This window comes from Dromaius novaehollandiae, chromosome 4 (assembly GCF_036370855.1).
Source record: "Dromaius novaehollandiae isolate bDroNov1 chromosome 4, bDroNov1.hap1, whole genome shotgun sequence".
Classification (NCBI taxonomy): Eukaryota; Metazoa; Chordata; class Aves; order Casuariiformes; family Dromaiidae; genus Dromaius; species Dromaius novaehollandiae.
In genome coordinates, this window is record NC_088101.1 from 49,037,163 (window position 1) to 49,064,414 (window position 27,252).

Consider the following 27,252-nt stretch of genomic DNA (forward strand, 5'->3'; position numbering starts at 1 on the left):
GCTAGACCCTGTGCTAGAATAATGCTGAGAATATCAATCTGGCTGGCATTTCTAAACATGCTGGCTAGAGAGCTTTTGAGGGAAGATGTAGTCAGGGATGGTAGAAATTTTATGAACAGGCCATTTGGTTCTTTTGGGTGATTTCAGGAAGACATTGCCAATAATTTCAGATCAGCTAAAATTGGTGAATAAACTGCTGGACAAAAATTCTTAGAATTGTAAACTAATCCCTTTTGCAAATCAGAATCTTTAAGTATTACAGAATCAAAAAGTCTGTCTTTCAGGAATTCTACCACATGTAGCTCACAAGGGGTGTAATAAGAGTCTACTAGATATAAAAGAAAACTTAAAAAATGCAATAAAATGTCAGTGATTAAGAAAATCTAAAGAATTTGTGAGGGGAAGAAAAATGAGAAATCATTCTGATATTTTGCCGAACAAGTTCTCAAAAAAAACCCCATGATTTCCCTTTCAGACAAGGTTTGTCTGAATTATGCATAAACCAGTGTTTTCTATTTCTAGTGAGACATCAAAATTAGACAATATTTCATTCATTTGTTTTAAGGCCATTTCATTTTTATTTTCAAAAAAAAATTAAATCCTTTTTTAACAGTAAATAACCTCCCTTCCCCAATATTTACCTTTGAATGTTTAAATTGGATTACACCTGTCATCTGGCAAGCTCCTAAGTATCCTTAAAGCTTACTCCTCTTCCTTGAAAAGAAGACGGGAAAAATCTTGCCCCTTGGCACTTGTATTTTATGCAAACATAAGTGGAATGAAGAAATTAAGACACTTATATCAGTTAATGCAGCTGTTAATTGTAGCAGAGTCTTAATTTGTTATTCCCTGTCTTTCTGGTAATTGTTTTATAAAGTTGCCTCAAATATAATATGCATCAATAAGCATATTCTCCAGAAAATTACAGTGAGTGAGTTATTTTAGTATTAAGAATGAATGTTCCCAAGTGAACAAAAATTTTTCCAAAGTATTTTATGTACTAATAGGAATAGGTTTTGTTCTACATCTTTCATTAAGTGAAACAGGTCTTGGCATTTGTCAAAATGTGGCAAACTAATTATATTCCTCATTGTCAAAATTGAAAGAAAAAAAAATCATGGTAGGTGTAAATTCATTACTTCTACAAATATGGTCCAAAATTAATTTTTTAAAAGAAAATCACAGCTTCAAAACCACAGGTCTCCACAGTTATTTATTCATTTGGACTCTACCCTGTCTTATAAAACTAAGTGCCAACTCTCCATAAAAACACAAAAGTAGAAAATAAACATGATTTAAAAATTGTGGGTCATGGTAATATGGGTCATGCAGTGAAATATGTCTTCTGTTATGTAAATGTGAGATTAGATATTTAATGGCCTCTTCTGGCTTTAAATTCTGTCATAATTACATGCTTAATTTTGAAAAAAAATCTAAAATCAATTGTTCATAACTGTTTGCAAAACAAATTAACTGCTTTGATTATTATGATTTTTTTTCCCTCTTCTCTAGTTCATATTGCTTTTATTTTGCCTATATTTATAGTTTCATGCAAGTTACTTATACTTAAATAACTTGTATCTTGGGCTACATGCTGCGCACCTACACTCATGGGATAGTATATATAATAACGTATTTTTTCATTAATACAAATTTGCATTAATAAACCTAAAGCTATTTCTATTTTCTGTTGTATTAAAAAGAAAGTAATCTCTGGTGGAGTCAGAACTGCTTTTTGAGTCAAATACAGCAAAGTCACCTTCATTAATTTCTCTGAGGCTGTCAGTTCAACAGACTACTAAGCACTTTGGGGAGAGATGTGAATGGTCTGCCTGCCAGAGACAACATTGATGCTTACAAACCTTGTGACTACTGAAAAAAAAAATTTTGATTTTTATTTTGATATAATCTGTTTTCTTTTGTTTTTAAAGGTTCTAAAAGCCAGAAGCATGTCTTAAGACCAGAGTCTCTTGAAGGGACAGATGAGGAGGATCCGGTTACAGCGCTGGAGTGGGATCCTCTGTCAACTGACTACCTTCTTGTTGCTAACTTACATAATGGTATCCGACTAGTTGATTCTGAATCTCTGACCTGTATCACAACTTTTAATTTTCCCAGTGCAGCAGCATCAGTTCAGTGTTTAGCCTGGGTTTCTAGTGCACCTGGAATGTTTATAACTGGAGGTAAGCCTTTTATTTCCTAATTTATGGAAAGGATATGAATATAGCACTAAGTCTTCAAATTTAATCTTTCTGTATCTTAACATTTCCACCAATAAAAATATATATGCTTTATTTTATTGTAGAAAAAATACATAAAACTGGGGGAAAAAATAGAAAATTACTCTGAGCGATTTTGACATGTTCTATGTTTGTTGGCCGCACAAACAAATGACCTTGAACTTTTTTGTTTTATACTAAACAATGTTTTCCTTGTGTGTACTTTAGCAGCATGTGTTAGAGTTAGTCTGAGAAGAGGGACAAGCATGCATTGTACTAGTGGTTGTTACTTCTTGCTTCCCTACTTTGTTTCCTGGTTTTTAATGCATCATAGAGGAGATTAGAGTCCAGACTGGAGAACTAATAAATTAGAAAGTAGGACTGTGAGAGTATTTTACAGTGAGAGAGATTCCATAGAGTTTATCTACTGAACTCTAGTTAATGTTAATAATTATTTGTTGTTAATAGTGATATTACCATGAAGATGATAATGCCTGCCTATAAAATTATTTTTAAGATTATAAATTTAATTCATTACTGTATTTGTGCTTAAATCAGTCTTTAAACTACCTGCCCCCATGTATGGAAAAAAGAGTGTAATAAAACTTAGTTAACTTTTCGGCTTTGTGTTTCTTAAATCTCAGATTCTCAGGTTGGTGTGTTGCGTATTTGGAATGTTTCACGTACAACACCTATAGATAATTTTAAATTGAAGAAAACTGGTTTCCATGGTTTGCATGTGCTAAGTTCTCCTCCCCAAAAAAAGTGTAAGTGTGATTTTGATCATCATTCATAGTAATGGATGCAAGTTAAGAAAATATTGTTTATGAATCTTGATATATCCAAGTCAGAACCTCTGTAATGTTGTATTCCTTAATTAAACAAATTGCCATCTGGTGCCAGTGGATATTTAGACAAGTGCATGTGGAGAGGATCAAGCTCATTCTAAGGGCCTTCTGTAGAGGGCCAGGCTTAATATAGGAAGTCTTCACTTCGTTGGTTTTAGCCTCACTGGAGTACAAAGCAATTTCCTCATTATAGTTTATATTTTTTGTTAAATGAAAACATAAAAATGATGTGTTTATGTGTTTTGCTTTATTTTATTAAGCATTTTCATCACAATCTCCTATTAAAAATCATCATACATCCTCGACAAGTGAGGCAGTTCCTCCTCCAACTTTAACCCAAAACCAAGCATTTTCTCTTCCTCCTGGTCACGCTGTCTGTTGTTTCATGGATGGTGGAGTGGGGCTTTATGACATGGGAGCCAAAAAATGGGATTTTCTTAGAGATTTGGTATGTCTTGTTTCTGTCTCTAAACTTTGGAATGGTACACTTATGTTTGGTTTATACAGCTTCTTGTAACAACAAAAACTAGAGGATAGTCTTCATAGCACTGTAAAATGAAAGCAGTTTCTGTTTATTAAAAAGAGTAAATTTCTAGGAACCCAAATGATAGTTTTCACGTGTTAGAAGTAATTCCTTATTGCAAAAAACTGAATCCTGTTGGAAGTATTCTGACAATATTTTCATCCAGAAATACAGCTTTTTTTTTAACTGAATTTTTAATTTCATTACTTCCCCCCTCCCCCCACGAAATTTTATCTAGAGGGTTTTCTGTTGTCTAGAATGCAAGTTCTAGTCAAATGAGAGAGAAGATACCTCAGGTCACTCAGCTTAAGATGACAAGAAACAATAATCAGATCTTCTCTGAAGCACAAGTTCAAAGCTCAGTCTATCACATATTAGGTGAGCCTCTTCTCTGCAGGCTGTACACCCCCACTCCACTGGTTATTCTTGAGGATTTCTCTTTCTCCTCTTTCTCCATCCCTTTTTCCTTGAAAAGCTTCAGTAATTTTGGGTGTATTCTAATATGTGTTTGAATAGAGGCTGGTGGTTGCCATTCTATTTGTATGGATTTTGTTTCTGAAAAACAACTGATGCTTTAAAAAAAAAAATCCTTACGTAGATCTGTTTTTCATGTATTTGTCTAGTTTAATTCCACAAGAGCATGCTTTAGAAAGCAAGCAGTTGAGATGTGCAAGTTCTAAAGGCCTGGTTTTTAAATTACAATGGAGTGTAGACTGACTTTATTTAGAACACAGAAAACTCAGTGGAACATCAGGAAATTTGTTACAGAACATGAGTCATAACAGTCAACATACAAAGCTTAATTTTTTCAGTCAGATGCATTTTACCTAAAGGACAAATTTAATTCTATTTTAATTTTTTTTTCTTGTGTTCTTCTAGCTTAATGTTTTTAAATTATATTTTTGTAGCAACTCAATGGGTCCCTGATGTTGCATCATCCTGTTGCTTCTGGACAGATTTTTTTTCCTGGTGTAGTGCAGAACTGTTGTTAACAATGCTCTGAGAAAGGGAGGAGTGTTATAATCCAGGTTATTATATGCCTTTTAATTTTGACTGATTAGCCATAACATAAGGGTTTGTTGGAACTCATAACTGGTCTGATAGGTTATAATATAGTCTATTTTAGAGTTTGATTTAAAGTTGGACTTCTGAATGAAATTAAACATAATAAAAATGGTTTTTTTAAGATCCTGAAAGTTTAAAAGACTAATCTGAGTTAGTGGAATTTAGCTGTGTGAATTTATGATATTAGTCCTTCATGGCTCAGGACAAATGCAGATGTTATTTCTAGTTTGATTTTTAATTTACTAACTATTAGTAAAAGATTTTGAGCAATTTGGTCATGGTGTTAGAAGGCTTTTCATATCAGAGAAGACATAGATCGTGATACTAATTCCCTTTATTTTTTTTCATTTAAGGGACATGTTGAGACCATCTTTGATTGTAAATTCAAACCTGATAACCCTGATCTTCTTGCTACAGCTTCATTTGATGGCACAATAAAAGTTTGGGACATAAATACTTTAACAGCAGTCTACACATCTCCTGGTAATGAGGGGGTTATTTATTCCCTTTCTTGGGCTCCAGGTAAGAATATTTTACTTTAGGTCTAAAAATTTGAATTAGCACTGGTTAACAACAACTCGTGGTATAAAATTATTAGTTTTAAATCCTAGGATATCCTATTAGGTTTAAACGTAACTGAAGTAATATATGTAAAAGCTGTGGAATTTACTTCTTCAGAAGTGATTGAGGCTTACCTTTGTGAGGATAATCTATATGCTCTGTAGTGAGTCAGAAGACTGAGAAGTGAGTGAAGAAACTCTCTAGAGCCTTCCTAGCATTACATTACCCCAATGAGGTTGTCTTTGCATGGGAGACAGCTGATTCACGGAATTCAGATTCCATATTGCACTGAAAATCTGGAACAGAGGTGTGTAGTTCAATCTATTCCTCCTTTGTGTAGGGTTCAAATCACAGAAGAGCTCTGCTTTTATTTCATTAGACTAGACAGTGCCCTTTCTGCAAAGGGTTTTTTCCTTCTCAGCAAAACAGTCTCTGAAGTCAATGGGAAATTTGCTGTTTAAACTGTACTGCAACTGGGAACAGTTAGCTGAGCTTGAGAGCACTTTTCTCGTAATGTTACTGATGTTGATAGTTGATAAGTAGAGTTTCTTGTTAAATTCCTCCTACCTGTGTAGATTCCCTTTTCTGCCTTTAAAGTGCGGTAGAAAAATTACAGTGGAAACTTACCTTTCTGTGCTATACAGTTGTTTAGCAAAATTATAGCTGTATTGAGATTGAGGGTCCCTCTGGTGAGGAGGATCTGGTGGATTTGGATTTGGGTTTTGAATTCAGTTTCAGGTTCCCACTATGGAGTTATACATTCATATTTCCCATCTTTTAGAAGTATTGTAATTACAAACTGAAGTACATTCTTGGTGTGCTCAGGCACTGCAGTGATGTAAGATTTAAGAAAAAATACTCTCATATATTCTGTAGCATTCTTCCTAGTCCATCTTAATATGTAGGGAGCTTTAAAAGAAAATGCTATAACTGCTGCTACTTTAAGCTTGAGACATTGATATAGTATACCTTTTTGGTTTCTAAGAGAGTAATATGCAAAATGAACATTATATTCTTGTTACCTTTACTGCAAGGATTGCAACAGAGAGAGCACTTTCTGCGACGAGTCAACATTTACATTGCCCTTTGTACTCAAAATAGGAATGCGAAACAGATCAGGTTTTGATTAAATTGATATTTGTGACTTAAGCAGCAATTTGCAGCATTTGATTCTATATGCCATTGCTGACTTTTGTTTATATTACATTTCTTGAATTAAAAAGTAGAAATATATTTGTCAAACGATCCTGTGATCTTGTATTCATTGTGAGAACTTATAAGTGTCTTTCTCTAAAGGAGATCTGAACTGCATAGCAGGTGCAACATCCAGAAATGGTGGCTTCATCTGGGATGTCCCAAGAGGCAAAATGATCACCCGGTTCAGTGAGGTAAGATGAGTTTACTTTGTTTGGTCTACTAACTGCAAGTTACTGGTTCCCTCTAGTGCCAATAAATAAAGATGGATCAATGTTAATATGTTTTAAATAGGTGCTATAATGTAAAAATATAGTAAGAATGCTGTGGTTGCAGATGAAGTATTTTTCACTTCCTCAGATTGGGTTTGTGACATGAGACCATCTAGTGCTTCATCATTCTCTGTGATCTTAAAATCAGTCCTTTACTAATACACAGCAAAAGTGAAGCTGATTCTTTCTTAAATGTGTAAAGGTGCATGGATAATATAGAATTCAAAGCTGGATATCAAAATGTAAAATGGTGAAATGATCTGTATTTTCAAACATAAGACCCAAACAAAACTTTGAAGTCTAGACCATAAAGCTGCGTTTAGCAGCACACTGAACAGTATGGCTCATTTAGAACCCTGCCTTGGGGTACCTGGAATCTATGTAAGCATTTAAGTTCTGAAGCAGGAGCATAACTTAGTGTTGGCAGAAGGAGTTATGCAACACTATATTGCAGTATTCTGTACTCTACTGTGTATTCTCAGTATATAGCCCTAATGGGGGCTCTATAGGTTAGACAGACAAAGTTAACTGAGGCAGTTTCTGCATCAGAGGAAAAAGGATGCAGTTTAAGAAGAGAGGGTGGAAAAAAAAAAAAAACTTCAACAAAAACAGAAAAAACATTCAGGACTTCCTGAGTTCTAACACATCAATTAGCAATTTGCACTTGATCCTTGTACTATTAAAAATCTATTTTCCAACACTGGTACTGATCCACATCCCACCTAAGTTTTCACTTACCGCACTTTTTCATGCCAACTAACTTTATTCCTAGGAAGTAAAGTAAGTGACGACTGACTAACCTGTATTAAAGCTTCAGGTTCTTATAGTCATCGATTGCTCATTCTTCCTTTTAACTCAGTCTTGTCTTGTCTTTTGGATACTGGAGAGTATAGCAGTTTTATTGTCCCTATACTTAGACAAAAAGTCCAGAAAACTGGGACTGATATATCCCCAGCTGTTTGGGGGACTCATTAAATGTATTTTTATACAGTATACTTTACTGGGAGAAATAGGGCTAAAGCCCATAAGAAAACATAATAAAACAGATGAGTCAGTAGATAAGAGAAAAAGGGGTGAATTATTTCTTATTGATAGGTATTTTGCATTTTTTGAAGCATGGAAAGAATGGAATCTTCTGCATTGCCTGGAGTCATAAAGATTCCAAAAGAATAGCAACCTGCAGCAGTGATGGATTTTGGTGAGTTTCAAAAAAATAAAAAATAAAAAAAAGCTAAATGTACCTCTCAAGTCAGTCACTTTTGACAGCACCATCAATGATTAAATTCATGATTTTAAGAAAAAGTAAAGGGAAAAACAGGAATTGTGTTTAAGACTTTGATACCAAAACTGAATGTTGGTGGGGGGTTTTTTGTTTTTTGTTTTTTTGTTGTTTTGTTGTTTTGTTTCTTTTTTTTTGCCAAGAATATTCTTTTAAGTTTCTTATCTCTGGACACAGAGGAAACTTGTCAAAAGCTATCCAACTTTACTTATCTTAATTAAAAAAAAAAAAAGAAGTTTGTTATTTCAAGGACTAGAAAGGACTATTTTAGCAGAACAATGTAGTATTTGCCACTGTATTACTCTAGGAGTATAATAGTTTTTTGCAAGATCTCCAAATGCCCACCAAGAATAATTTTTTATGTATTGTCTTCCAGTATATTTTAAAAATCTTTGTTCATTCCTTGCGTTTGCTACCCATTTTATTTCAACCTAAACCTAGGAAAAAAGTTTTAATTTTATATTCTAGAAAATAATAAATCAAAAACCATTTTTTTTAATCCCTAAAGATCTGTTTGTATGTTAAAGATATAGCCATGATTTCAATTGTGGCCTGTGAAGGATCTCTTCAGGGAGGGGATTACCACAGTGTACATCTTCATAACCCCTCTGAAGGAATATTTTGTGTAGTCTGAAGTCCTATTAAATGTATTGAGAAATATATAGTTAGCAAAAAAGTATACAAAGAGGAAGAATTTGAGAATTATTAGCTCTGTAATTGAGGGGCTGTAGGAATGCAGTCTGGCTTGTTTGCATAGAATCAAACTTGACTTTTGGATAGCCTACTCAAAATGCTAATTTTTTCCTCATAATATATACTGTAATTGGTTTCAGTATTATTCGAACCATTGATGGCAAGGTTCTTCACAAGTACAAACATCCAGCTGCAGTTTTTGGCTGTGACTGGAGTCAAAACAACAAGTGAGTAAAAATTAATTATCTTTAATATTTAATTGAATTCCCAATAAAGTAACACAAAGTTATTTTAGAATGTGATATTTACTGTGATACTAGAGCACTGAAATTGTTTCTGTTTCAGAGTAGGATATGTTTGCAGCAGCTCTGTATTCCCAATAGTGTATTTCATTGCCCAGTGTGGCAATGCGGTGAGTAGGACAAGGGCTGCTTAACTTGCAGAAGAGGTTATCTGCTTACTATGAAGGGGGGGGGGGGGGGGGGAATAATTCTCTGGTTCTGTTTATATAATGGGAAAAGCTGTATAAGAAAGTTTGCTGTAATCTGTTTCTAAGACTTGAGACATATATCCTGTGCACTGACATGTGGCTCAGGGATCCCCTGAGCTATCTTTGAATAGCCTGCCATCCAACAGTACACTGTATATTACAAAAAGATACCAGCTTTGGTCCTGAAATCATTGTTGTTTTGTCAGCATAGTGCTGTGCCTGAGCCAGTAGGTCTCACTCTCTCAGAAGGTAATTATTTCTAGCAAAACACAACTACAATGTAGGTACTGCTTCTGATTAAAAATGTTTTATGAGAAATAGAATCTATCAAAATAAGATTTTGAAAAATTATGTAAATAATTATTGACCCAGTTCTAATACTTGGGATTGGGTGGATGATTTTTCAGATATCTCTGACAACTGGTAAGGTGGTCCTCTTCTTGTCTCTTCCCTGAATTTTCAGGATTATTAACTTAGTTCTTGGTGAGGTTCCTTATATTTTTTCCTAGTAGTGTCTAAGAAGGTTTAACAGAGAAGTGAGAGGAACTGGCTATTTTAAATCTTTAAGGGGCTGGCACTCCTCATTATGCACTTCTGTTTCACTCTACCTTACTTCACCTGCAGAAGCAAATTATGGAAACCTGTGTGTTAAGTATATACTTCTAGTCTGCAGGGTTAATTTCTTTCTCCATTGTATTTTTTTTCTATCTGTATTTCAATAAATTATAACATGTATGATACATAATAAAACTGTGTGTAAAAACAAATACAAATATCATCCCAGACTTACTATTATGTCAAGGATTAAAAAAAAGGAACAATTAACTTACAATATGTTCAAGTGTGACCACAAGAACACACTTTTTTCTTTAAATACTTATACTAAACAGAGTCAAGTGTATTGTATACTGCTAATTGATAATATATTCTGTGGGAAAATGATTTAAACTGTGACTTTATTCTAAAAGGTAAAGGAACAGACTGAAATTTCAGCATATCTTTTAATAATAGTGTATTTTTTCTAATACTATGCAACAATGATAGCATAATAGTAACAGCAGATATAATATCATCTGACTTTCTGGGTTTAATAAAAGTATAAAGTTGAATACATTTTGTGGATTTTTTTTTATATCAATTTTTGCACCAAGATTTTAAACTGAGTTTGTGCTAAGGAGGAAGAATAGCAGGGGAATCTGGTATCCGAAAGCTGACTCACAGATACTGGACATTAGAGTCGTAGAAAAAAAACAGACTTCCCCCACCAGGAAGGGGGATTTAGATCAGTTTGCTTGTAATGACTACCACACTGAAGATAGCAGGGAGCTGAATACGCTGTGATAGATGTTAATTTAGCAAACAATTGCTAATGACAACATGAGAACTTTTTGTCGAAAATAATTATACATTAATCAGTCTATTAGTAATTGTGTGCTGAGTGCATTGTATACAGAAATGCTTGATCAGATTGCAATGCAAATATTATTCCCCTTTGCACATAATAGACCTTTATTAGTTTTTTTCTGATTTAGGTTATTTACTTGTGTTATCAATCATTACATCATAAAGAGACAAAGGGGAAGCAAAAATAAGCTAATCTTTTAATAAACTGCGAAATATGAATCATGCTTATGTTTCTAGAGTTGAAAGCTAAGTGTTTTTGATGATCCCAGTGACTAACCATTTTACTGTTTTTATTGTGCAGGGATATGATAGCTACTGGTTGTGAGGATAAAAATGTTCGTGTTTATTACTTAGCAACAAGCTCTGATCAGCCACTGAAAGTTTTTACAGGGCATACTGCAAAGGTGTTTCATGTGCGGTGGTCTCCTCTGAGAGAAGGAATCCTCTGCAGTGGCTCTGATGATGGGTGTGTATTTCTGAAATATTAGAAAAACTTTAGGCCTCAGACTGAACTATTAGAGAAATTTTAAATCTTTAGTTGTACTAGTGCTGGCATTTTCAAAAGCTCTGCTGTCATTATGTCTGTGAATAATACAATAGTGGAAATCTTTGTCTTGTACAGAGTCAGGCTGGAGCTTTGCTGTTAGCTTAACACTGTGTTTGGACAGCAGGATAATTATCTAAATTTGTCACAACTGCTATATAACTTTTCAAATGCTTTCCTAAGAGTGGAGTAAGTGACTGCTACCTGTTACTCCTGGGAAAGATACAAGGATGATACTACATATTGACTTTACGTCTAAAGATGTGTTGTGAGAGTTGAAGTCTCGTTGGATGTCTTTCAAAAGTATGACCAAGTAGAATCTGTGGAGGTTTTAATGGGTTCCAGGTATCCCTCTAGTGTCATTTTTATGACAGTTTTTGAGGGGCAGAGCCTCAGCCCTATAGTAAGCAGGAGGAAAGGGATTTTTCTGTGATTACAAGCCACTTCCCTGCACAGTATACAAAATACTTTTGTGAAGGACCACAGGTTTGGCGAATTGGCTCCTATTGCTTTCCCCAATACCGTTCATTAGAGGACTACATTTGCAGATTTCCAGCCAAGTCTTTTTCAGTTCATAGTGTGATGATTTATTAAAGAAACCAACTCTACTTTGAGAGCCCAACCTGACGATATTTTTACTTGTAAATCCTGTTTCACATGAACAAGAAGTAACGAATCAAAAATTCTGTGATACAGTGTGCTTATGAGATATTCTGATTTTATCAGTAATGGCTGTGTAATAAGTTTTGATTACAGAATCCTTCCCAGAATCCTTCCCAGAATACATTCACTTTTACTTGGAAGGAAGGGAAGCGTTGAATAACTTAGTCTCAGGTTGCACAGAAAGCAAGCAATCTTTTTGGTTTAACTTACTTTGTAACGTTCCAGTTCATAGTCTAACTCACAGAACTATTTCAAATGACCTGTTCAATACCTAGGCTTATGCAGTACAAAAAAGTAGTATGTGAGGGTCGCACAAAAAACAATATACATGTAAATATACAGACTGGCCTTCTAACTTGTGGATTCTACTTTGATGGACCTTGCATCATAAATGACCCTTTTACAGGGTTGGTGAAACAGTAGTAAGTTGGACATACATGTCTTTTTGCTATCATGAGTGAGCTTTAATAATGTATTAGAGTTTAGCCCGAATTATAATAGTCTTTTCAAGGAACTGAAACTTTTTTTTAATGTTCCCATTCCGTAGTCTGTTCGGTTATTTGTACCCAGCAATACCAGCTACTGAAAATTGAAATGTCAGAAACTTGCTTGATTAATAGAGAACAAACAATAACAAAAAAATGTGACATGAATTCTTCCTGATTACTTGTATAGTTGTGGTAGGAGTTTCACAGTTTTAAGAAGTAGTGTGGCATCTGCTTGTGCTATGTGACAAATACTGTGCTCAAAGGAGAGCGCTATTAAAGCCGTAGGAAAGACACATGTCACAGTTTTCCGTTGTTCTTATTTTTCCTCCTCAAGAGTCCTAACAGCCAAATTTATTAAGCATCCATGTGTATGGGCAAGCTTGTTTTCCCTCACTGACATGTCGGATAATGGTGCATGTGGGATTCTGAAAGACTGTGTGGGGAATGGGTTCGTTTCTCGCTCTTATGAACCAACTTAGGCGTACTGCCTAAAACATAAAGGGCAGAAGGTCCAACTTTTATTACCACCTTTATAAACAGATTACAAATAAATATTCTGATAAATTTGAAGTTTAGAATATTGCTGAAGTAAAGATATAATCATATTTCAGTAGATTATTTGATGGATATGGGTCTTTTGTGTCCTATTTCAGTACTGTTCGAATATGGGATTATACACAGGATGCCTGTATAAATGTTCTTAGTGGACATACAGCTCCAGTACGGGGACTGATGTGGAATCCTGAAATTCCTTACCTACTAATATCAGGCAGTTGGGACTATACTATTCGAGTCTGGGACACGAGAGATGGAACATGTTTGGACACAGTTTATGATCATGGTGCAGATGTATATGGTAATAGTATTTTAAATATTAATACTTTATTTCTGTGTTATTAAATCACATCTTTAAATATTTAAATATTTTAAATGTTTATAAAATAGTCATTAGGTTATTAGCTCAACTTGAATAGATTTTTAAATGCTCTTTCTACTAGGATTAACATGTCATCCTAGTCGTCCGTTTACTATGGCATCTTGCTCTCGTGACTCTACTGTGAGACTCTGGTCATTGACACCTCTTATAAATCCTCTACAAATAAATATTCTAGCAGATAGATGTTGGGATGAGATTATTGGTAATACAGGTAAGTTAGATTGTACATACTGTTGTTCTAATTTTCTTTCTGTTACTGAACCATTTGAAAATTATTTTTATGTATAAAACTTTTTCTATATTAGATCGCGCTGTGGAATCTGGTGCTCCTCCTTTGCTATGTGGTAAAGTTTCTAGGGATATTAAACAAGAAGTGGAAAAATTGACAGGAAATCCTCGAGGAAAAAAACTAAGGTGGTTTTCAGAATGTTTTTCAGTAAGTATTCTGCGATCTTAAGAAAACAAAGAAAGGCACACTGACAACTTTCTTTAGGACAGTCTCCAAAACAAAAATTTCTTGCTTCCCTCTTCACTATTACTCTCTCTCTTGCTTTACTATCTTTCTTAAAGGTGGCTCAGAAAATATGCAAAAATCAATTCCATCCCTTGACAATTTCACATGTATAAATGTCCATAACTGAATTGTTTGTCAGTTGTGAACACCAAATTTTCACAAAGAGAAATAGGTGGGATATTTTAACTTTCTGCAGGAAAAGTTTTGATTCGATAAGAATTTTCTACTGGAAAAAATGAAAAGATTTGTTTTATCAAACTGCTTTGGAATACTTAATTTTAATCTATTAAAAGGAAACCTTTGTTCTGCATTAGGTTTGAAATGCCCAAGTGTCTGTGTCTGCCAGCACTGCTGTATTGCCTTCTGGGAACTGTAGGTCTGGGTCATCCATGCTTCAGTACTCATCTGTTGACTTTGCTCCATTGCACTGTAATATTTCTTATAAATCATTCCATCCTCTCCCTGCAATTGAATTACAGTTATGAACTACTAGGTTCCTGTGAATGCTCAGGTAAATGGGAGCTGAACTGCGGGGAGAACAAGAACAAAGATGACCCAGAGTTACAGTTCGTGTCAGGCACTGTTGTGATTTAAGTGAATACACTGTTCAGCAAAGATCTAACTCATTCCAAAGTACTCTTTTTTTATTATTATTATCATTTCTAGCTAAATTGGTGGCTATGATTTAAAAACACTCTTCTTCAGTTACAAACACCGAAATATCCTGTTTTATTAAAAATACATTTTTATGGAGTTTCTTATTTTGCAAAAGTTATACATTTTGATGTCCCATGTTGATTCTAGTCTAAAACTAATGTAAGAATACTAGAATATTCCAAGAATTGAAACGCTTGGTGAGCTGTGTTCAGCACTTTGAGTCAAGTAACTAAAGCACTATGCTTAAGCTGCCAGGAGTAGAGTAAAAGCTTTAAGGCATTGAAAAAAGATGTAATAGCTCTTCCCCAGTAGCATCCAGTGCTTTTTACCACCTCAGAAGTATTTAGTCTTCTATACTTGTTATCGTGTTATTCTTTAGAAAGCTCCATTAGATCAAATGTTTTATAATTTTTTCCCTTTGTTTTTTAATTAGTCTTTCTCTCTAGAATTGGTTGAATGGTAACCCAGGGTCCTGGAGTTAGAGAGGGAAGGATTCAAGAATTAGACCAGTTAAAATGCTTAAAATTTCTGAAAAGCTTTGCAACTGTGGCAGTCAAATCTTAAAGTTGTTTTCTGTCTACCCTTTTGTGTTACAGAAGACAATAAACAACCGCTTGGGCAGGTCTTGCAGCCCAGCAGCTGAATGTTGTTTCATGCCAGTAGTAACCACCATAAAGGTTATAGCCCCCTAGGAGCAAAAGGGAAAGGCCTAATGGCAAGCCCTCAGTTATGTCTGTGCATAACCAAATTCTTACACTCATGAATTGTTGCAGTATCTACACAGATTTCAAGAAGACTGAAGGAGTTGTAGCATCTTGAACTAACTCATGTCTTCATAGTAAAGCTTCTAATGTTGAAATGGTTTGAAATTGTATTTCTTGGAATTGACTGACCAATATTTTTCTAGGTCTTCACAGGTTTCATTTCTCTTGAACGCTCTTGTAATGCAGCTTTTTTTTTCCTGACGATTACAGCCTCCAGGAGGCAGCAAGAATTTATGGGATTTAGTTGCTGTTATAAAAGGACAGGATGATAGTTTGCTTCCACAAAACTACTGCAAAGGAATTATGCACATGAAACATCTCCTTAGATTTAGAATGGTAAGTGAAGCATACACATTATGTGAGAATGGTTAATAATTAATGTTCAATCTTTAAAAATAATATATAATGTTTCACAAAAGAGTCACAATTTATTTCCTGTCTGAAGATTTCAAGCTGGTACTGGCACTGCTATTGGCAGTTGTACTGAATCACATATTGCACTGCTTTGGGACTTGATTTGTTGTAGCCTTTAACGCTTTGCAGAATATATTCTTTTGTCTTGCCGCACTCAGGCTTCCAGAAATGAAGCAAACTTTCTCCCACAAAGGACAATCCTACTTTCTCATTATTCTTTGGAATTCTTCCTTTGCTTCTGAAATCACATCTGTAAACCTACAGCTTTTTCTCCTGTAAAATCCACTTTCAACATGTCTAAAAGAAACAGATCATAGATAACACTTGAATAAATGTCTATAAGTAGTGTTGTTTAGAGAAGTGTAATTGATTGTTTCTTAAATCCTTTTTTGGTGTCTTGTCATTAGTTGTGTATGTTATTTAGTGTTCTGCTCATACATATGTAACAAGGCATATAATTGTCATACGAATGAATAATACATAGTAGTGTTTATTTTTTTTCAAGGTATTTTATTTTTCTCTAGTCCTGTATTCCATATTATTCACAGGTTCACAAGCATTAACAGAAATATAAAGTACGAGTCTATGAGGCAGTTCTCCGAATGGAGCGTATCAAGCCAAGAATCACTTTTAAAGGAGAGAGGGGAGGGGGAAAAAAAAACCCAAAAAACTCTTTGTAATACTAATCTGTTAGAACAATACCTTCTAGCTAAGTATATATGCCTTTGTGGATACTCAGTGTTAAAATGCTAGGCTATTGTTGATAACTACAAAAGCAGTTTTCAAAATAATGAAAACAAGAAATTGAAAAGAAAGTGTAACTACAGTTTGTGCTATGAAGTCAGTTTGCCTGCCCCATAATATATACTGTACTTTTATATTCAGTAAGGTCAAATTCTTTGGTTTTATAAACACAAAGTTTGCAGTTATGTTCTGATAAAGGGACAGAAGAATTCATGCCTGAAAACGGAGGAAAGGCAGCAGAAGTATGCTTCACAGCTGTCTTGGAAGGAGGAGTGCAAAAGCAGAAACCTTCCCTAATAGAGATATGCATCTGAAAAATGACTCGGATGCCAAGGTGAAATTCAAGTACCAGGCTACAAATTTATTTGTAGCTGCATATATAAATATGTAACCAGATACACAATTTGTACAGTGTGCATGGCTAGATGTTCCTGTCAGAAATTGGTCAGAGATGCTGAATAATCTCATAACCGAACAAATGGATTGGGAATAGAGGAAAAATACCTACTGTATGGATCAGGAAATGCTTAATTTTTTTTTTTTTTTTTTTTTTTTGTCCGTGCTAAACACCTGTCAGGTATCACCTATTATTTGTTACTGTAGGCCATCTCTTTCATTTAAGTCACAGGACCATGTTATGGGTGACCTACATACCTTATTACTCTTAAGTTTTGGAAACTTTTGTTGGTGGTGGTAACAGCATTAATTACAGCTGCTCTGCTAATACTATGGAGCAAGCAAAACAAAAAACAAAATTGGTTTCAGCCAGTTAGATCTAGAAATTCATTCTCGACTCCTGCAGTGCAAGCAGTCTGTTTTCCATATAATATCATTTCATGCATTTATAACTCGGGCAACCTAGGGTAACTAGGGTAATTGCTGTTCATTCTCTGGATTAAATGTTCACGTTCTTTAAAAGACTTGTAGTCCCCTTCTTGCTGACTCAGAATCCTACGTGAGAGCTTTAGAAGAAAGTAGGGGTAGGGTAGTGCGGACTTCCTGTGTATGACTTTTAATATTATTCCTTCTATAGGAAACTAGATAATGGCACTGCAACAACCAGATGTTTCAGGATGACCTAGAGCAAGTGTTTTTTCTGTTTTCTAGCAACCAGAGAGAATTCATTGGGAATTTTAACATGGAAATGATACAAAAAATAGATTGTCAAATGGACAGTAACATAGTTTGATTAAAGAAAAACAGATCCTTTGTCTTTTTCAGCAGCTAATATTGGTCTACATTGCAGTTTATTTTGGTAACAAATGTCCTAAGTTCATTCTCCATCCTCCAAGTGTGGTACAATGAAGCTATTAATAGCCAAACACTGTCACACATCCATTTAAGATAGACTTAAGCTAAAAAGTAGGAATTCTTGAAATGTGAAGTGGAGCTCACTTTTGCTTTATTTATATTAAATGTGAGCCTGTTGCGTCTGATTTCAGTCAATTCTCTTGTCAGACTCTGCCGAATGGATAAATTAACTCTTACCTCTTCAGTTGTTGTTAAAATTGTAATGGTTAGGAATATAAGTATTCATTGGTCATGTGGTTAATGGGTATGATAGATCTTGAGGATGCAAGGACAGAGGTTAAGCTTCCTGTCTTTATTCTTTCGTTACTTAGACTTCATTACAATGGTGGTAACTTCCATTTCCAATTCTGTATATTTTATGTTCCCAAATACTTATGAAATTTCAAAAATATCTAGGTGTCCACCATAAAATCTCTTGGTGAATTTGTATTACATATGAGAAAATGTCTAAGAGTGAAATGAAAATATGTAACAAAGATTAAAGAAAGATAACTGAGAAAAGAATGCATATGGGCAACCAAACACTAATATAGTTGCTTTAACAATATAAATAGCTCACTGTAATCTCTTCATTAGCTGTAGATTATCATCAAATGAGGTTTTTTCTTAAATGATACTTTTTATATTCTATTGTAACGTGATTTTTTTTTTAATCATTTGGGTCCTAAAAATTGTTTTCATCACTGAAAAATTGTTTTCATCACAGGAAACTAACAGAATTTTTTTTTTTAATCAGTCCAAAGCACAAGAATTGACAACAGTAAAAATGTCCAAGTTTGGAGGTGGTATTGGTGCACCAAGCAAAGAGGAGAGACTTAAAGAAGCTGCAGAGATACATTTAAGATTAGGACAAATTCAGAGATACTGTGAACTGATGGTAGAGCTCGGAGAGGTAAAATATCAGACCACTATTGAAAAACAATAAAATATAAAAGTTTATAAAAACGGCTTTGTTTGGGTAGCAACAAAATTGATTATAGCTCAAGAAAGAGTGAGCTTTCTCCGATTATATTATTTTTAACGCATGCAATTTAACACATAGCTCATCACTCATTTATCCTCATGACAAATATATTTTTAATGGAAAAACATGAAAACAGTGGAAAATAGAACTGTTTCTCAGAATAATCAGACAAAATATATTGCCCCTTTCTTGTAGTGGGACAAAGCTCTCTCAGTTGCACCTGGTGTATCGATGAAATATTGGAAGAAGTTAATGCAAAGGTAAGGTGATAAAAATGGTGTTGAATTGTAACTTTTGTCCATTTAAAAAGAAAAAAGGCAAATAGGATAAGTACTAATAACATCAGTTGCATTTGTGTTCTATTACAGCACTTGAGCGATGTTACTTTTTTTGTTCCATAAACTGTGATGGAATTGCTAAGAGTTTCAACGAAGATTTTGTGTACAGAAAGCAAGTTAAAAGGTTGAAAGTAAATTGCAAGTTTTAAACTGGAAATTCTTTAGTGCAGTATTCTAGTAGCTTGCAAGTCTTCTGAGGTCTAGAGAGGTACTTGGGTTTCAGTGAACTTCATATAGCTTCATCTAACACCTATATCACAGAGGTAAGTTTAGTGATAAATTATATGTGTAGATCTTTCTTGTTTGTTTGTTTAATTAGGAGAGCTGATCAGTTAATTCAGGAGGAAAATGATGATGTCATCCCGTACTGTATAGCTGTTGGAGATGTGAAGAAACTAGTTTCTTTCTTTACTTCAAGAGGCCAGCTTAAAGAGGCTCTACTTGTTGCACAGGTATTATTACATAGATGAGTATGGGAGATGCATTTAGTTATTCATTTCTAAGTCTAAAGAGGACAAGCATATTTAAAAGGCTAGCTCTGTTCACCTTTGTAAAATGGTTGAATAATTAAACCTTCTGTTTACTTTCATGTTCCGTTGGCCAATTTTTACTCAGAAACCATGAAAAGACATCTCATGCTTAAATATTTTAAGCCTGATTCTTCTAAACTGAAATCAAATACCTATGATGAAAACTGGTATCATAGTGTCTAGCTGACACCTGAGGTAAAAGATTGACCTTTTTCTTAGCAGTCAGAACTGCCCTTAACTTTTAAGGCACGTAGGATTTCTCTTGCGTTTCTACCAAGCTCTTGGTTATTCTACTTTCTATAGAGTCTTTGTGGGAAACTGTTCAATCGCAGTAGTAATCAATATAGGAAATCAAGCTTATAAATGAATGCAAAAAGACTACAACAGATTAAGAAAATCGTATTTTAAAATGCTTTTTATTTGTGCACGGTGAATACTAGATCAGTTCTGAAAATATTTAATATTCAAACATATTTTGGCATACTTGTATGTCTCTTCTGCTCCCTAAATGTAAACACAAGTTAAAGAGTGCATAAAACATGCAAGATTAATAATTTGTTTTACTTTTTCTCACTCTTATTTTATTTTTTTGTGAGTAATTTTTATGTATTTAATACAGTTTGTGTTAAATCTGTCAAGATTTTTTGCTGGTACATTTTCTAATGCCTGCCTATCCTAGAATGTTCAGTTGCCTCAGAGGGGGGAACTGGAATAATGAATGTGAATTTGTCCATTAGAAATTGTCCATATTTATGTTGTTTTTTCTTCTGAGGAGTGGTTGTATAGTGTACAGGATAAAACTTTGAGGTATGCTTAAATTTAACAAGTTGTTATGTTTGAACCTCAAAGCACCTTAAAGCATTAAAGATCTTTAGATTTCTTGCAAGAGAGACATTGCATGGTTTGCTTTTATTACAATTCATAGGATAGTCTGTCTCAAAGGTTTAATCAGATAATACTAAGCAATAAAACACAAGGACTTTTTCTCTTCTAACTGAGCTTTGAGTTTTAATGTTGTCACCCCAGCTGCACCTGAATGTACAAACCCAGCAAAAGCACATGAAAGAATTTGTTTAATTTCTTCACATCTAATGTTAGAACTAATTGATTGCCAAACAAGAAAAATGTTAGACTTATGTTGCTATATAAACCTTTTCAGATCTGATATGCCTACTAAGGAGTGGTCTTGGAGTTCACCCTTCAATCACAGCCACGTGCTCCTAGGGGAGTAAAAATCAAGATTTTAGCCTTCACTGTCCATTTTAAGCTTATTCAAAAGCTGGGAAAATCCTCTGCAAGAAGGATAGGAAGAGAGAGGGGTCTTTTGCCTCTGTCAAATTTCTTGTATGGCAGAGTAAAATTAGGCTAAAATTTTGCTAAGAATAAGTTTGTTAGTTTAAACACTTCCTTTATTATATTCATGCTTTAGAATGATCGTTTTCCAGAGCTCAGAATTTTTTTTCTTTCTTGGAAAATCATATTTCATATTTATTTTGATTGTCATATTAATTAATCCAGCTTCTTATTCACTTCTAGGCAGCCTGTGAGGGCAATATACAAATGCCACCACTCTCCACAACAACTGGGTCTTCAAATTCTGATGGAAACAATACAGATGAGTATAATGAGTAAGTTGTTTTACTTGATATTTAAACACTCATTTTAGTGCACTATATAAAGTCATCAAGGGAAGTAAACCTTATTGGTTAAATTTGGCACCAGTAATGTAGAATTTGAAACAGGAATATTACATTTTCTAATGCACTGGTTGGTAAAGAGCCAGTTATTAAGTAACTGATGATACATTAAATAATCTCCTGTGTAGAGCCTCCTTTTATGAATTTTTTTATATGTATGTATTACAGCTATAAATATTTTCTTTACTTGCTTGATATTCTTTTTATTTGCTTGGTCTTTAAGGTGCATTTCTATCCACTTAAATATGTTTAAATATGTACCTTATTAAAGTAGAATTTTTCATAAATAGAATAAGATTTAGATTTAGCAAGTATCTTTGAGTCTGTGTTATGCATCTTCTCCTCCAGAAGGCTTCACTATTTTTCATCAGTGAAGATTCCAAGAACGTACAATAATGGCCAAATTTTCATTGTATGTGTCCACAAAAGAAACCATGCCTTTCTGCTTGTTAAAACAATACTGAAAACCCTAAAAAGCATTATCAAGCTGGATGTGTAGTAACAAAACTAGCTTGGAGGGTGTATAGGTACTTCATTTACATGTGCAGTTTTTGAGTGAGGAGGGTTCACGGGTACAGAATGGGTATTCAAACATTTGATTTTTTTTCTCTCAGTCTGAAGACACATCTCCATACTGGTATGGATTGTGTAAAACTGACTACCGGAATATGCACTGACATAAGTAGTAGATGCAGTTCAAAATAATTGCTTTGATGTTATTGATGTTGTTATCTATAGGTCAAATATCTTACAGAACTTTTAGGGTACAGAAGCACATGTGGTGACTTGTGTATAAATTAAGAGCCAAACAAGTCCAGCCTCGGTGATTTTGCAGAATTCATGTTTTGTTGTTACAGACTCCTACATAAGGTCAGTAAAGAACTGGCAGAATGGTATTTCCAGGATGGCCGTGCAGTACTTGCAGCATGTTGCCATTTGGCTGTTGAAAATATAGAGGTAATTTTTTTTTTTTTTTAAACTGTATGTATGGAAAGGCCAACAGTGACTTGCTTTTTATATACCCCAATGTTAACTGGTTTCTAATATATAACTACCTCATTCTAAAATGTATTATTTACCCTTGGTATTCGATTTGTATATATTTATGTAGAGAGTTTGACACTTAAAAAATTGAAATCAGTGGCAAAACTCCTCTGATTTCATTAAAGATTTCACCCTTATTCACAAAAAAAAGTTGTTATTTAATTGGATCTTAATAAATACAGAATCTTGTTATATCAGAAAATACCTTACATACATATAAACAGAAATATTGTTTTTTTACTGTTCATATTGTTATGGTAGTTCAACAGATCCATTCAGAATTGGAACTTCATTGTGCTATGTGCATGATTAAAAACAAAAAAAAAAATGCAATCTCCATCTTGGGGAATTTGCAATCTAGATATTTAAGTAAACAAGGAAAAAAATTGCCACCAAAATACAGCTAACAATGCAGAAACATATTTCATTAAATTTCCTTTCGTTCATAACTTCACAGATCATTTTTTTTTCTCCTCATTCTCTCTGGCTTTTGCTGTTGTTGACCCAATGTGTTCTTCCTGTTGTATCCCTCACTCACCTCCACCCCAAATGAATAAGATTCCATCTTAATGAGCTGTTCAGAGAGAAAACAGTAATCGATTAATGCTTCTATTTCAAAACAGAGATGTTTCAAGATTTTGTATTGTCTCTAACATTTAATATTCTGCAACCCCAGTTAGCAATTCCAGTTTCCCAGAGAGGATAAGAGCAAAAGATTCATCCCTGTTTTTGAGTTTCCTTTCATCAAAAAAAAAGGGAAATATATACTCTGAATGCTAGTGTTTTTACTCAGGGTTAAAAGGGCTTGGCATCATGCTTGTTATGTATGATGTTTAATCTCTTTGGCTGAATAAAGGAAGATTAAGCTAAAGGAAATCCATTTGGTTATTTAAAAACTGATTCATATATGGTACACAATTACTGACTCATTCAGGTACACAATTACTGACTCATTCAGGTACACAATTACTGACTCATTCAGGTACACAATTACTGACTCATTCAGGTACACAATTACTGACTCATTCAAGAGGCACAAATTTTATGTAGGAGCTTCTTTAATGCATATTTTGTCCTTGTGTAAAAAGCAGTCTCATAAATGAATGTAATATGGTCAACACAGTGAATCCCTAAAATGCTTGTGTCCCTTAATGATATAATTTTTTTTATTGAGCAAGCTTGCCATGGCAAACCTGATTCGTGGAAATGAACTGGAGTTGGCAATCAGTGTGGGTACCGTCTTAGGAGAAAGTGCCGCGCAAGCAACACATTATGCCCTAGAATTACTAGCAAGAAAATGTATGACAGTAACAACATGGTAAGAATTTCTTACTCCATAGAAGACTTTTTTTTTCTTTTTTTCTCCTGACAAAACAATAAAATTGTTCCTCATTCTGAAAACTCTTATGTAGAGCAAATCACTATAGGCAGGTAGATTTCTGCTTGAATAAGATTTGCAGGATAAGACCAACGATCCACAGAGAACACTAATATTATATTATATTTTAATCTCAAAATGTACAACATATGTATTGTAAATGGGTGAAAACTTACTGTCTTACAGAGTCATGTGTAAGCCTGTCATGTGAAGCCTGCTGAAACAACCAGATGATATGCTTGGGCAATAACAAGCATAGTAGCTACTAGTCTGTACTGAGTGAAAATGGACAGACGTTTTCAGACAAAGTAAGACTAGAACTGAATTATAAAGTCGGAAGGAACAGAAGCTTCAGTAGGATCTATGGAGTGACTTTAAGTATTTGAAAATATAAACACGTAAGAAGTCAAGGAATTATTTTATGTTATTATTTGGAATACAGGAGAGCTGAAAAATTTAAGGGTGACACAGGTTTACTGTTTAACTCTGCAGGAGTAGGCCATTTCTCTATTCCATATAGGGGAAACTTAACATCTCTGCTAATTTTTCTCTTCTTCCTTGTGATGTTTTACTTTGAGGGATACAATTCCCGTCTATTTTTGTCTAGCAGTGAAAAGCAGAAAATCATACTAAGATATATTTGGCAGCTGTTCAGGTGTTTTCAGAATTAACATTCAATGGACAGCAGTGCTTAAACAGATATTGCAATATCAAGCTTCAGTTTTGCCACTAAAGTTGGTATTTGCTCAAGCATCTACAAGTAGCCTGAGAGAAACATAGAACTCCTGTCTACAGAGCCTTTAGCCTAAGTTAGACAATGAAGCATTGCAGGAAAAGGTGTAACAAGAAATGGTTGACTTACTGCTTTTGCTTTACAATGATATAGCATGTGCAAACTTCAGCGATTGTAACAAGTTTGTTCAGACACATCCACATTCACCTTTTGAAGTTCTAGTCTCTGAAGCTCTTCCTCTAGTTTCTCTTCCATCCTGGTGAGGAGCCTCTGATAGGAAGCACTGGAGGTGGAGTTAAGAAAAAGAATGGGTATTTTTTCCATTTCCATAAGTAAAACTTCTTCAGATCTCAGCACTGTAACAAATGCGTATAATAGTACAGCATTTGTATGTAAATATGTACATAAAACTTCTGCAAACTTAGACTTCAGTGTGAACATATCCTATCTGGGTACACAGGATATAATTTCAAGCTAGTGTGCTGCATATTGCCCAAACATACATCTGGCTTTGTCATCAGGTTTCATATTCTATACAGACCGCCTACAGCTATACCCTGCAATCCTGGATTCTGATTTGCAGTTAGTACAGCATATTTTTCAATTAAATGGAAAAGATCAGAGATTCCTGGATCTCTTCATATTTTTCAATAAAGAGATACTGACAGCACAGTATAGTATCCTTTGGTCCTCAGCATGCATAAAATCATGTATGGAGAAGTCAGAGTTCAAGGACCTCTGATATTTGAAGGGCTCCCTTTTTATGTACTGATTTTTGTGCTTAGCAATATCCACCAAGTGGAAACATTGTGTTGTGGAGACCTCACAGAATACTGAAAGGTCCTGGATTGGCTGATGATGAAATCGGTTACTGGTGGACTGTTTTGTTAGAAGTGTTCTAAAAAATGAAATACAAAAAAAAGTCAAAATCAAATACACATGCCCTTCCCCAGACTTGCAAATCTATTGCCATAGGAAAGCCTGTGAGTCTTTAAGAACACCATCTTTGTTTAATTTGTGCTTAGCACCTAAATACCCCTGAAAGGAACTTCCTTCTGCTATTTACAAGACTAGTGGTAATTTTACTTGAAATACTGAATTTGGCATGTCCAGACTGAGCCACCTGATTATTCTTTTTTCCACTGGCAATGTTTTCAGTTTTGATTCTTAAAAAACATTCCAGAGCCTTTATATGAAGTTTCTAATCACTTAAGCAGTTAAATTTTTTTTTAATGTAGGTCAGCACATATAACTGATCTTGAAAACAGTTTCTTTAGAAATACACTATATTGTATAGAGCCTTTCATTACCTTGGAAAAGTGCATATTGCATATTAATGACATAGCAGATTTTCTGAAGACCTTTTGGCATTTAAGTTTTCAAATGGCAGTGGAATGATTTTTGTTGTTATTACACGAAGCCAGGTAACCTGACTTATAGGTTTGCTATTGTAGTTTAATTATTGTCTATTAGATTTTGCCTCTATAAAGTAAAAACACAGAACAAAGTTTTGTTCATTACTGTTTCAATGTCTTCCTTTTAGCTTTCCATCAGTTGGATACAGGTATTTTGCTTATTTCTAGAGATAAGAGATTTGAAAAGCATGCAACTTTGCTAATAAAACTTAGACTAAGTGTCTTCTCTTTTTAATCTTGATCAGTGCTTGTAAGTGGGATAGCAACCAGTTGCAAATATTGGACAGTAACTTACTTCAGTTTTTTTTAGCCAAGGACTGCATTCTGAAAATCCAAGGGCACTTAGTGGGAGTTTTTGCCTTACACAGAGGCAAGTCATAATTGATCTTGTTAGTCACAGGAGAAGTGTTGTCTGCATGAGAGTAGGAGAGTTGCGGAACAAACAGGATAATCAGTTATTAAAAGTTCAATAGGATGATTCTTTCAAAAGAATTTATTAATATTTACATGTGCTCCTTGCAGGTGCTGCTTATGTAAAGTGGGGATAACAAATAGTAAAAGGCAGAGAATATTTCTGAAATGGCAGTTTGCTAAAACACAAATTCCCTTTCAGGTGGATAAAAATAGGTATCACTTTTTTTCTTTACTGAAGCAGTGCTCATTTTGAATGACTGAGAGATGCTTTACGTTGATGTCATAGTGTTCTAGACAGATGCCTTTTACCCTCCTAGCTTCTGAGTTCATGACAGGGTTTTCAAATCAGAGATCCTACTGTCCCTTCCCATCCCTGTTCGCATATTCCTCCTACTCACCTTAAGGTGGTTTGGAAACTTGAAGTATTCATAGCTGTTTAATTCAACTCACTAGAGCAACAGAAAATTAACACATGCCTTCCCCCAAAAGATCATAGTTTTCTGCAGATTTTTTGCAGCTGAATATTCTTAACCTTATGATCATATGAGCATCAGAGGGAGATATGGCATAAGAAACAGGATCATGCCTTTGAAAGTAGGAAAAGAGATGTAGGAAGGAAAGTGGAGATAAGGGAGAAGTAGGACATCCCTCATTAGGCCTCAGTGAGCTTTTGATTGAAATCTTAAGCCTCATTTTTTGCACCAAAAGTATAGTCCTCAGACTGCTTCCACTCTTCCGTGAAAGTAGTGTTTGTTCAGTAAACTCCCCTTTAGAGAAGGAGTGTAAAAAAGAAGTTTCCTCCTATTACAAACCATCAAGAGTAACTATCAAATGTTGTCTTCTGTTCGCACAGGGATTTAGCAGCTGATCTTCTTATGATGATTCCTGATAATAAACTGCAATTAGTAAAACTGTGTGCTTTTTATCCTGGATGCACAGCAGAAATAAATGACCTACATGAAAAGGTACAATGAAAAAGGATTTATCTTAATGCTAACAAGAGGTTATATATTGATTTGTTTTTTAGTTTCAGAGTACTTAAGAAAAAATACATTTATAGGATGAATTTGTTGCTAATAATATTATACGTTATACATTTAATATATTTTTCTGCTCCTTCTTGTTCAGGCTTCATAGACTTTATTTTCAGTATTG

The 27,252-nt window shown here is 34.4% G+C and overlaps 1 protein-coding gene across 1 annotated transcript in view; it reads left to right on the forward strand.

Moving 5' to 3' along the window:
• The window catches only part of WDR17 (WD repeat domain 17), a 63,748-nt gene that overhangs the window by 28,784 nt on the left and 7,712 nt on the right, over window positions 1–27,252 (forward strand). Inside the window, exons 5-23 of the mRNA XM_064510985.1 lie at window positions 1,932–2,183; window positions 2,864–2,986; window positions 3,328–3,515; window positions 5,009–5,177; window positions 6,513–6,604; window positions 7,798–7,880; window positions 8,795–8,881; window positions 10,850–11,014; window positions 12,897–13,099; window positions 13,242–13,391; window positions 13,486–13,616; window positions 15,326–15,451; window positions 18,321–18,476; window positions 18,744–18,808; window positions 19,206–19,338; window positions 20,953–21,044; window positions 21,971–22,070; window positions 23,336–23,475; window positions 26,951–27,062. Coding sequence (XP_064367055.1) covers window positions 1,932–2,183; window positions 2,864–2,986; window positions 3,328–3,515; window positions 5,009–5,177; window positions 6,513–6,604; window positions 7,798–7,880; window positions 8,795–8,881; window positions 10,850–11,014; window positions 12,897–13,099; window positions 13,242–13,391; window positions 13,486–13,616; window positions 15,326–15,451; window positions 18,321–18,476; window positions 18,744–18,808; window positions 19,206–19,338; window positions 20,953–21,044; window positions 21,971–22,070; window positions 23,336–23,475; window positions 26,951–27,062 — 2,567 coding nt within the window. The remainder of the gene's footprint in view (window positions 1–1,931; window positions 2,184–2,863; window positions 2,987–3,327; window positions 3,516–5,008; window positions 5,178–6,512; window positions 6,605–7,797; window positions 7,881–8,794; window positions 8,882–10,849; window positions 11,015–12,896; window positions 13,100–13,241; window positions 13,392–13,485; window positions 13,617–15,325; window positions 15,452–18,320; window positions 18,477–18,743; window positions 18,809–19,205; window positions 19,339–20,952; window positions 21,045–21,970; window positions 22,071–23,335; window positions 23,476–26,950; window positions 27,063–27,252) is intronic.